The sequence below is a fragment of the Myodes glareolus genome, chromosome 9, assembly GCF_982192425.1.
Source record: "Myodes glareolus chromosome 9, mMyoGla1.1, whole genome shotgun sequence".
NCBI classification, from domain to species: domain Eukaryota; kingdom Metazoa; phylum Chordata; class Mammalia; order Rodentia; family Cricetidae; genus Myodes; species Myodes glareolus.
The window spans coordinates 47156031-47168439 of NC_142034.1; the positions used below are offsets into that span (position 1 = coordinate 47156031).

Genomic DNA, 12409 nt, shown 5'->3' on the forward strand with positions numbered 1-12409 from the left:
TCTGTGATTCTTTTTTGTTTGTTTGTTTTTGTTTTGTTTTTTGAGACAGAGTTGCTCTGTGTACCCCTGGCTGCCCTACAACTCACTGTGTAGACCAGGTTGGCCTCAAACTCACAAGTGTGTGTCATCACCACCTGGCCATGATTCTCTAACCCTTCCGTAGGACGCTGTTCCTCTGAAGATTGCTTTGCGGAGTTTTATGTCTTGAGCTGGTAGAATTCGGTTCCCAGAGGATCACTGACTTGTTGTTTTTATTGTTATTGTTGTTTGTTTTTTAATTATTACATTTGTGTGTGTGTGTACATCTGCACCACAGAGTGCTCGTGGAGGTCAGAGAATACCTTGCAGGAGTCAAGTCAGTTCTCTTCTGCAGCATGTGGGACCTAGGGACTGCGCTCAGGTCATCAAGCTTGGAGTAAATGGTTTTACCTGCTGAGATAATCTTGCCAGTCTCCGCCCTCACATACTGTGTTGGAAACAGTCTTCTGTAGCTTTCACTCACTGTCCAGCTGATTGACCTTGAGTTCCGGTCCTCCCAGCACTCTGGTAGCGGGCACACACTCACCACCTCTCAATTGCAGGCTTATACCATGCCCCGGCCTTTTATAACCCACCTGTTACTTATTTTTCAAGTTGTGACTTTTGAGGAGACTTAGTTATATTTCTTAGAAGACAGTTTTCTTTTACTAACCTGAATGCCGGTTCTCCATCTTTTGATACTATCTGAAGCATAAAGATTCCTTCAGGGCAAGCTGAGCTTGTAGAGGATTGTCTAGCACAGATGAGGCACTGGGGCTTGATCCCTAGCACCGCAATATATACATATATATGCACATACATATTGTTTTTGTGTGCAGAGGTCCCACATTTTTTTTCTTTCTTTTTTTTCCCCCTTCTTTGTAGTATTGGGGATTGAATCTGGAGCCTCTGGGTAGACAACATTTCACCAGAGTTATATCAAAAGAGAGTCTTTTCTTTCTTTCTTTCTTTTCTTCTTTTGGAGCCAGAGTCTCCTATAACCCAGGCTACTTCAGACTTGCTGTGTAACTGACGGTGACCTTGAATGCCTGATCCCCTTGCTTGAGAGCTGGGCTGCAGGCTTTGTGACACAACACGTGACTGCACAGACATAAATAAGAAAATAGTGAATAGGTGAAACTTCACTCACGTGACTGCAGCTGCCCAGGCCAGGGTTTCTGAGTCCTCTACCGTGGGAGGGCTGACATTGCAGTCTTTAGTGGGTAATACCCAGCACTGCAGGTGTTAAATGAAATCATCATGTCCACATCCCAGAATCGGTTTCTTCTGACAAAAAATTGTATATATGTATATATATGTGTGTGTATATATATATTTTTTTTCTGTCGCAGTTTTGGAAGTCTAAAATCTTTTTTTAAAAATTTATTTATTAAAAATTTCCACCTCTTCCCTGCCTCCCTTTTCCCTCCCCCTCCCCACCTCTCCCTCCCTCTCTAGTCCTAAGAGCAGTCAGGGTTCCCTGCCCCATGGGAAGTCCAAGGCCCTCCCCACTCCATCCAGGTCTATAAAGGTGAGCATCCAAACAAACCAGGCTCCCACAAAGTCAGTCCATGCAGTAGAATCAAAACCCAGTGCCATTGTCCTTGGCTTCTCAGTCAGCCTTCGTTGCCAGCCACATTCAGAGTGTCCAGTTTGATCACATGCTCCATCACTCCCAGTCCAGCTGGCCTTGGTGAGTTCCCATTAGATCAGTCCCACTGTCTCAGTGGGTGGATGCACCCCTCATGGTCCTGACTTCCTAGCTCATGTTCTCCCTCCTTCTGCTCCTCATTTGGACCTTGGGAGCTAAGTCCAGTGCTCCAATGTGGGTCTCTGTCTCTATCTCCATCCATTGCCAGATGAAGGTTCTATGGTGATATGCAAGATATTCATCAGTGTAGCTAGGCGACAAGGCCAGTTCAGACACCCTCTCCTCTGCTGCCCAAGGAACAATCTGGGGACCTCTCCTTGAACCTGAAAACCCCTCTAGAGTCAAGTCTCTTGCCAACCCTAAAATGGCTCCCTTAATTAAGATATTTACTTCCTTGCCCCCATATCCACCCTTCCTCTATCCCACCCATCCCATTCTCCCAAGCTCTCCTGAATCCTCCCCTTCTCCCTTCTTTCTACCCATCTCCCCTTACAAATATTTATTTATTTATTTATTTATTTATTTATTATGTATACAATATTCTGTCTGCGTGTATGCCTGCAGGCCAGAAGAGGGCACCAGACCTCATTACAGATGGTTGTGAGCCACCATGTGGTTGCTGGGAATTGAACTCAGGACCTTTGGAAGAGCAGGCAGTGCTCTTAACCGCTGAGCCATCTCTCCAGCCCCAAGAAGTCTAAAATCTTGAATCAAAAATATTAGCAGGAGCTAGGCATTCTAGCATACCCCTGAAATCCAAGTATTTGGGAAACTAAGGCAGGAGGACCAGTTCAAGGCCAGCCTGGGCCTTATAATGAGTTGCAGGGAAGCCTGAACTACATAGTTCATCACTCAAAGACCAAAACAACAAACAGCATCAAAAAACAGCATCTGCAGGCCTGTACTCGCTCTGAAGACTCAGAAAGACTCTTGCATTGGCTCTTCTTGCTTCTGATGGTTGCTGGCACTTTTTGGTGCTCCTTGACCCTTGTCTTCTTGTGGCTTTCCTCTCGTTTCCTCAATTCCTGTGTCACATATTTTCTTTTTTTAAATATTTATTTATTTGTTATGTATACAATATTCTGTCTGTATGTATGCCAGCAGACCAGAAGAGGGAGGGCACCATACCCCATTACATATGGTTGTGAGCTACCATGTGGTTGCTGGGAATTGAACTCAGGACCTTTGGAAGAGCAGGCAGTGCTCTTAACTGCTGAGCCATCTCTCCAGCCCCCCATATTTTCTTGAGTATCCATTGTATGTGAAGCATTATAAAATGAAAAAGTTGGAATTTTTGAGCCAGGCGGTGGAGTGCTCGCCTTTAATCCCAGCATGCGGGAGGCAGAGACAGGTGAATCTCTGTGAGTTTGAGGCCAGCCTGGTCTACAGAGCAAGTTCCAGGACAGACTCCAAAGCTACAGAGAAACTGTCTTGAAAAATCAAAAAAAAAAAAAAAGTTGAAAATTTTTTTGTTTTTGTTTTGTCTTCAAGAACCTACTGTCTAATACAAAGATTGAATTTTAAATCCCTATTTTGATAATTTTGTTCCCTTGTTTTAGTAGTATTCTCTGTGTGTACGTGATGTGATGTGTGGGACAGCATTTGTGTGGAAGTCAGAGGACAACTTTGTGAAGCTGGACTCGGGGGTCCAGCTCCGGTTGCCAGGCTTGCTTGACTAGTGCCTTTGCTCCTGAGTCGTCTTGCTGGTCCTGGTCCTTCTAATTGGAACAAAAACCAAAATGAAAAAAAGCCCAAATGGACCTGTGTTTATCCATTTTAACCAGCAACCTTCTGTTATCACGTAGGTATTTCCAAGCCAGGATCCTCTTGATCAAGCTGACTTCAATGCCGTTGAGTACATCAATACTCTGTTTCCAACAGAGCAAGTAAGTAAACAGCTTTAGGTTTTCCTTCTTCCTGATGGCTTTGGCTCGTCCTGTGTGTTGTGATTGGTGTGATAAATGACATTAAGTTCAAATCACTTAAGTTCAAGTGTAACTAACTGGGTCAATTAGCCAAGTGAAGCAGCGTGGGGTTCTTTGTTTGCCGAGCATAGTTTTAGAAGTTTGGCACCTCTAATTTGTGAGAGTCTCCCTCAAGCCTTCACCGAAGTCTGTATTATAAATTGGGACTTATAACAAAGGAGGAAAAGTGGGAGCAAGGCAGGCAGGATAAACCTTACTCCACCTTACAAAGCAGCATTTAAAATGTAAAGTTGTAGACATTTTGTTTATGTTCTCTGTGTAATTTGCCTAGAAGGGGTTTTCTTACAGTAATCCAGAGTTAGAAGCCAGAAAATTTGAGGGAAGGCCAGGTAGACTTTGGCCCATACGCCCACCTTCTCTCCCTCCCTTCTTCCTTCCTGCCGTCCTTTCTCCCCCTCTCTCTTTCTAGACAGGGTCTAATATAGCCCAGCATGGTCTTCACTGTATAGCCAGCGTGCTCCTATTGCCTCTGCCTCATTGGCACTGGGTGACAGATGTGTGCCACCATGCCCGACTTCGGGTTTTTTATTTCTTCACTAAGCAGATGTTTACTGGGCTCCTGTCATGTGCCGTCAGTCACTGTTCTGGGCACGGGGACTCATCGTTGCCACTGAAGTGTGTGTGATCACAGCGGAAGGGATACTTGAGTGCGGTGAGGAAGACAGGGAAGGGAGAGTGCAGTGCAGAGACAAGAGCTTTCTTAGGAAGATCAGAACCCAGGTGCTGTCAGGTGGTTCTCGAAGGGTCCGTTTATTCAGTCAGCCAGTAAGACTCCCAGTCATTTATGAAGTGTACCAGGTACTGGAGACTGTTTAAGAAACTAGAGAGAAATGGGCAACATGCACATTAGTTCCGGTCTCATGGGATGCAGTGTGGGAAGGAACACAAGGAATAAATCAACGAGAAGTGATCCAGTATAGCTGACGATCTCCTGGGATGCCAAACACGGCATGGTCGGGGCCTTTTGAAAGAGCATAAAGAAAGGCTCGCTCTGAGCAGCTCCTCTTATACCGAGACCTAAGAGACAGAGGAGCAGGCCTGTGGCAGTCTAGTGAAACACTGCTCTAGCCAGCGGTACGGGCAGGAAGACAGGGAAGCAGGTCATTCTACAGTAGGAGCAGGAGGACAGTGAGGAGTGATGCAGAGACCATCAGAGATGCTGAGAGCCTCATGCAGAGGCTGGATGGAGAGATCACGGCCTGACAGGGAGCCACCCAGTTTGTGCGTGAAGGAATTAAGTAGAGGCCTGTGTAGATAAAATGCATTCATTCATTTACTCAGTAAAAGTGCCTCCTCTGCCTAATTCTTTGGGACTGGAGGAGAGAAGTTTATCTGAAGATGAAAGAGTCAGCCACCAGAGATAGTCTTTATAAACTCAGAACTTACAGTCTTCCTTGATAAGGCTTCATAGCATTTACATTTAAAAGGAAATGTGGATTTGTCTGTGTTAGTAGTGATTATAGTATTGTACCTGAGTCCTAACTTCTACCACTAGACTGTTAAGATTTAGCATTGATCTGGTATTGATTGCAGTAGGCATTCTAAACTTTTAGCAGCACTGGATTCTCCACTGCGTTGGTGGTCTTGGCAGTGAGATAATGAGCGGAATAGTAAGTAAACATGGCAGAATGCTCAGCTGAAATGCGGGCTTAAGAATCCAGAGGCTTAGTGGGGTGCTGATGGCTCACGCCTTTAATGCCAGCACTCGGGAGACAGAGGCAGGCGGATCTCTGTGCATTAGAGGCCAGCTTGGTCTATAGAGTGAATTCCAGGACAGCCAGGACTGTTTCACAGAGAAATTCTGCCTTAAAAAAACAAAACCAAAACAAACAAAAAAGCCAGAGGCTTCCCTGAGGAATGGCACATAGGCTACGTTAAGGAGGCTAAGCTTTGGTTGTAGCCTGCTCCACTTGGCAGGTGTTGGCACCTTTACTCAGTGTTGCAAGGGGGAAGAACATGTCAGTGGTAAACAGGGTCAGAGTAGGTGTGAGCGGCAAGAGTGGCTCCCTTGCGGTCGTCGTGTGAAAATATGCGGGTGCATCTCCCCACCACTGTTCACACCCTAACAAACATGCCTTCACACTGCCTTTGCCAACGTCATTCCATCTTCTCCTGACTTTAATAATAAAGTTCTCTCTCTCTGGATTTGTTTGACTGTCTAGTTTTTAAAAATACATTAATTTTTAAAATAAAATTTGAAAAATGTTATAGTGTTAGATTGTCTGTTTGGAGGTTCTGTAAGTAGCCTTCATTTCTCAACATTTCTGTGAAGGGCAGTTAGGGCTAGCTGGCGATAGAGGCTTGGTACCAACTGCCTTAGATAGCCTCTTCCTGTTTATCGAGAAGGCTGACTTGCTGGAAGGTGGTGGCACACACTTTAATTCCAACACTCATGAGTCCGATGCAGGAAGGTCTCTGTGAATTTGAGGCCAGTCTGCTCGAAATAGAAGTTCTAGGACAGCCAGGGCGATATAGCAAGACCCTGTCTCAAAACAACAGCAAGAAGATCGCCAGTTCAACTAAACAAACAAACAAACCAATCAGTGTTGGAAGTTATATAGGAAGCTGCCAGGTTTTCACCTCTTTCTGTAATGGTTGTACACACATACATGCACACACACGTGCGCGTGCGCGCACACACACGCTTTTTAAAGTGAAAATTTGTTTGTCCCTAGATTCAGTTGTGTCTTGTCTGATCATGCTTCCACACGCATGATAGTACGCAGTGATGTTTGTTCCAGTAAATCAGAAAGTGCAGAACACAGGGTCAGGCCATGCTCTATTTTGCTGGTCCTAGAGTTATACTCAGCCAGGCATCTACTAGCCCAGATCCCCACGGATCTGAATGAAAAAGCAGTAGGAAGTAGTGGCCTAACTTACCAGTTCTTTTAACTCTTGGACAAAACCCATCTGTATATACCGTGGGCCTACAAAAAATAATTTCACATTTAGATTGTTTCTGTAGATGAGGTGATTAGGCTGTATTTCTCTTGAATGTCTTACATGGCTGTGGATGCTGCGGCTGGAGTGGGGGCCACAAATCCTTAGATGTCTTCCCTTTGTCAGATCTGGGGAATCTCAGCTCTCTGTACTTAACAAAGTTCCATACATGGTGACGGAGAGGAGCCAGATTTACTAACAATGATCTGAAAAACATTTTTAGCTTCCTAGAGGTGAATTCAAAACATCATTTGTCATGCTATTGGAGATTTGAGAGGAGATGCTTTAAAACTTATGAAACCAGTATAATTCTTGAGGATTGATTATAAAGCACTTGAGGATTGATTGAGTCTGGTAGTGCAAGACCAGCCTGCCTTTATGCCAGAAGAGAGTATCAGACCCCAGTATAGATGATTGTGAACTGCTATGTGGCTGCTGGGAATTGAACTTGGGACCTCTGGACGAACAGTGAGTGCTCTTAACCACTAGCCATCTCTCAAGCCCCAAGGTTCAAGTCTTTTTTTTTTTTTTTTTTTTTTTGAGACAGGGTTTCTCTGTAGCTTTTGGAGCTTGTAGACCAGATCCGCCTGCCTCTGTCTCCCAAGTGCTGGGTTTAAAGGTGAGCACTACCACTGCCTGGCTCCAAGGTTCAAGTTCCTAATGCTGGAAAAAAGAAAAGGGGCAAAAGAAAAAAAAATACGTATAATCAAGAAACTTGGGGGCAGAAAAAGAACTTAGCTGGCCATGGTATCATTTGTAACTCCAACACTTAGAGGCAAGAGGATCAGGAGTTCAAGGCCAATGTGGATACTTAGAGAGTATAAAACCATCGTGGCCTACTTGAGACACTCAAAATAACCCAAATAAACGCTGGAGATATGGCTCAACTCTTAAGAGCACTGATCTTGTAGAGGACCCAGGTTCAGTTCCCTGCACCCACACAAGCATCTGAAAGACTGAGTCCACACATTCCAGTCTCCTCTCACAGCCTTGTCAGGCACCATACACTTAGCACACATACATGCATGCAGACACTCACATTAAATAAATAAACCAAATAAACAAACTTTTTTGACATTTTAACTCTGGTACACACCTGGAACCCTACTGTAGGAGGGTCATGAATTTAAGGCCAGCCTTGTCATGTCTAATGGCAAAATCATGTCTAAAAAATAATTACAAAAAAAGAAGTCTTACTGATCTCAAGATGCTCTGAGTCTTTGTTATCAAGAAGAAAGAGAAAAGGAAAAAGAAGGAGCAAACAAGCCCAGGTGATGACAAATTCCCCGGATTTGTTTCTTAAAGCATCAGTTTTCCTAGAAGAAGAGGAGGACGGAGACGCACAGCACGGACACCTTCCTGAGGAAAGGGCCATTTTCCCAGATTATCAAAGTGAAGGAAATGCGTTTCAGTAATGGATACATTTAGCAATACAACCCCATTACCGTCAAACCAGATGAGTCGTTGTCAGAGAAGATGTGTAGCTTCCAGTGACGTGCACAGTCGCTGCATTCCCTCGGGCCTTTCCTCCAGCTCCAGGGAAGACTCCCACATCATTGAAGGCTGTGAAGGCTGCGCTGAACTTGGGGCTTGTCAGCTCCCTCAGGCATAGGTGGAAAGGAAGATCAACCTTTGCAGAGAGTTAGCATGGCCTGGGGGTGTAGCTCAGTGGTAGACCTATGGCCTAGTGTGCACCAGGCACCAGCCCCTAAAACAAGCCCAAGGGTGGTTCTGTCTTTCCGTCCAATCGTCTAGATATTGATATCTAGAGATCGGAATATTAGATATATATGAACAGTGACTAGAATCAGACAGATCTCCACAACCTTAGACAAAGATCTGTCTTGTCAGAATCGACTTCCTGAATTTTAGGAACCAACCTGAAGGAGGATGATTGTGTGCCTCACACAGCTCAGGGGGTTAAGGAAAAGAATTTCTGTGAAGTGACCACACTAAACGTTAGCACTCTTTCCTCTCCCTCACGTCTGTCCATAGGAAGACTGCGAGTCTATCAGCTAATGAAGTGTAGGACCTTTTTGAGTGAGTGACAGAGAAAGGGGGCGGGAGAATTAGGGATTGAATCTAGGGCTTCATGCATGCTAGGGAAGTGCTCTACTAATGAGCTATGCCCTGAATCCTCTTTTCTGTTCTTTTGATGACCTTGGACTGCCAGGTCCTTGTTGCCTTCTTATCTGCCTGTCCAGTGTTTCTAGGGATGGCAGAAGGGCCATCAGATAAATAGGTCTTTATGACCTAATCTTTTTCCTATCATTGGGCCTTGTCTACAGGTCTTTGCTGTTTTATTTATTCTTGTATGCATGTGTGTGTGCAGGTTTATTTGCTCCACAGTGTGCTCCTGGAGGTCAGAGGACAGCTTTTGGAGTTAATTCTCTCCATCCACTGGAGGGGCCGGGAATCAAACTTGGCAGGCTTGCACAGCAAGTTCTTTTACCCGCCTAGCCGTCTCACCTGCCCACTCTGATTTTTAAGATGCAGTTGTATATCTGCATAATTATTTTGGGTGACGCTTAGAAAACAGTGTTATGGTTTAACCAAGACCTTCCGGTCTCAGGACTATCAGATTCAAGAAATGGCACTGTGGTGCAGTCAGTATCGACTGGTGTCCTTCCAGCAGGTGGCTGAGTGAAAAGGCACGGCAGTCTACCCTTGGGTGGATGTGCTCTTTACTCAGACTGTCTGAGAAAGTGGAGAAGCTGCAGTCAGGTGGCACGGGGCAAGCGGAAGCCTGCGTTCACCGCACGCTCTTACTGTCTAGATTTTTGGTCATGTATATTGTTTTAACAATTTTAAATACCTTATAAATATTTTATATTTGTAATTAAAACAATTTTATAACATATAATTATATACACTATATACATAATTATACATGAGTATATAAACCATATTAATTTTGATAGTATCCCTGATTTAGAAAGGTGTGATGACAAATTCCTAACTGCCATCATTCAGATTTCTCAAATACTATAAAAACATTTTTTATTTTATGTATATAAGTGTTATGCCTGCATGTAAGTACACCACATGTGTCAGAGCCCCCAGAACCCAGAAGACAGTGTTGAAAGAAGGGGTAGGATCCCCTGGAACTAGAGCTACAGATGCAGGGAGCCACCATTGTGGATGTTGGGAACCAAATCTGGGTCCTCTGCAAGAGCAGCCAGTGCTCTTAATCACAAGTCATCTCTCCAACCCCTTAGTACTAACATAAATTTTTGTTGTTGGTGTTTTCGGTTTTTTGAGATAGAATTTCTATGTGTAACAACCTTGACTGTCCTGGAACAGGATTTGTAGACCAGGCTGGCCTTCAACTCACAGAGATCTGCCTGCCTCTGCCTCTCAAGTGCTGGCATTAAAGGCATGCACTACCTCAACCAGGTTTTAAAACATTTTTTAGGGGCTGGAGAGATGGCTCAATTCCCAGCAACCACATGGTGGTTCACAACTATCTGTAATGAGATCTGGTGCCCTCCTCTGGCGTGCAGCCATACATGAAGGCAGAATGTTGTATACATAATAAATAAATAAATCTTAAAAAAGTTTAAAATGTGTGTGTGTGTGAGAGAGAGAGAGACAGAGACAGAGACAGAGAGAGAGGCAGAGAGAGGCAGAGAGAGACAGAGAGACAGAGAGACAGAGAAAGAGAAGAGATTATATACATGGACTGGTGAAAAGGCTCAACAGGTAAAGGCACCTGCCACTAAGTCTGAGGACCCACATAACAGAAGAGAACAGACTCACAAATTGTCCTTTGACCTTTATGCTTAAGCCATGGTACTTGTGCTACAAGTAAATTAAATTTAATAATGTTTATTTTTTATTTATGCCTGTGTGTGTGTCTCTATCTGTGTATATTATGTGTGCTCAGTGCCTGCAGTGGTCAGAAGCGAGTGTCAGAGTCCCTTGAGTCGGATTTACAGGCAATTATGAGGTGCCTGACATGGGCTGGGAACTGAATTCAGGTCTTCTGGAAGAACAGCAAGTGCACTTAACTGTTAAGCTATCTCTCCAGTTCCACCTGTACAAAATATTTTAAAGACTATACACGTTTCTTGAATGTGATAGTCCTTTGACAAGAAGGTCTTGGTTAAACTACAACATTGTTTTCTAAGAATCACCCAAAATAATTATGCAGATGTACAATAGCATTTTAAAAACATAATAGAAAGAATATATACTTAAAATATATATTTTAAACATAATATAGTATATATATTAAAATATAAAAATATTTTAAAGAATATATGCACACCTAATCCCAGCAAGAGACAGTCATTGTTGTTGTTTTAAGAGTGAGTTCCAGCAGAGTTAGTAGGCCAGGAACTGTTACACCCATTTTTTTCTTAGAAACTCGGGGAGGTTGAAGAGCTGCCCTTGAGCGAGTTGGCAGTGGCAGAGGTGGGCCAGGCACAAGGTCCTGGGTAACTCACTGGCTGTTCCTACATTGATGTAAATCACACCCAGTCACAAACGTCCCAGTTTGAAGGGACGAACCTAACAATAGGACTGAACTCACCCCGTTGCCTTGGATTGCCCATTTAAAGCAGCTTTTCTTTTCTGAATTTCACCTTCTCTCTCTGACTGCTTTTGGATTTCTGAAAGTTGAGAGTAAACCTTGGCTTACAAGGAGAGATGTGGATAGACTACTGTGGCGCCTCAGGGCTATTCCTGGAAGGCTTCTGGCTTCCTCCTGTCAGCAGAGAGCCAGACACAATTTATAAGCATAGTTCCTCCTGAGAAAGTTTCTGTTGGGGAAGAAGAAAGGGGAATTAGAACATTGCTGTCCTTTCTATCTTCCACTAGGGGGCACCATTTCACCACATTTTCTCTCTAGGTTCATTCATTTCACTATTCTGCGACAGTCATTATAGCTGAATTAGAATGTAGGCAAATACTCAGAGGCAAAAAACAAGAAACATTGAAATTATTCCTTCCCTTAAGCTACTAATTCAGATTTTCTAGATTCCATCCACTGGCATGTTCCAGCATATGGTTTTCCAGACATTTTCCTAACGCATATACATCCATAAAAATAACTTAATTTTTTAGTGAAGGATAACGTATTATAGAGAGGTATGCCATTTGTTTGTTTGTTTGAGACAGGGTTTCTCTTGCCACTCTGTCTGTCCTGGAACTCACTCTGTAGACCAGGCTGTCTTTGAGTTCACAGACTCACCTATCTCTGCTTTGAGTGCTGGGATTAAAGGTGTGTGCCACCGTGCCAGACTGTATTTTCCTTTTTTTTCCTTTGAGAAAGGGTCTTATTGAGTACACTGGCCTCAAACTTGTGATCCTCCTGCCTCAAAAGTCCTGAGTCCTGGGATTGCAGGTGTGTACAATTATGCTTAGCCTTAGCAAGCAAATACTCAGTGAGCAGCCTGATGCGTTTCCCAAGTGAAGGACGCCATCACTCCGGCAGGGCCTGGAGGGCTCAGGGCCTGGAGGGCTCAGGGCCTGGAGGGCTCAGGACCTGGAGGGCTCAGGGCCTGGAGGGCTCAGGACCTGGAGGGCTCAGGACCTGGAGGGTTCAGGGCCTGGAGGGCTCAGGGCCTGCAGGGCTGACATGGTGCTCGGAGGGCTCAGGACCTGGAGGGCTCAGGACCTGAAGGGCTGACACGGTGCTCGGAGGGCTCTCGCCTCTCTGCAGTCACTGGCTTCTTCAGAGCGCCATTTTTCTAGCTTCTAAGGTGAGAAATAATTGCACCTGTTCTAGAACCACATCAGTGGGGTTGTGCAGTCCATACCTTTGCTCCTGGCTCTCCCCAGCAGTGGTGTGTGAGTAAGAATTAGACATAGT

General features: G+C 44.4%; 1 protein-coding gene across 1 annotated transcript in view; it reads left to right on the forward strand.

The window, feature by feature from the left end:
• The window catches only part of Vps53 (VPS53 subunit of GARP complex), a 136432-nt gene that overhangs the window by 3692 nt on the left and 120331 nt on the right, over nt 1-12409 (forward strand). The window contains exon 2 of the mRNA XM_085695344.2: nt 3475-3555. Within this exon, the coding sequence (XP_085551470.1) occupies nt 3475-3555 (81 nt within the window). The remainder of the gene's footprint in view (nt 1-3474; nt 3556-12409) is intronic.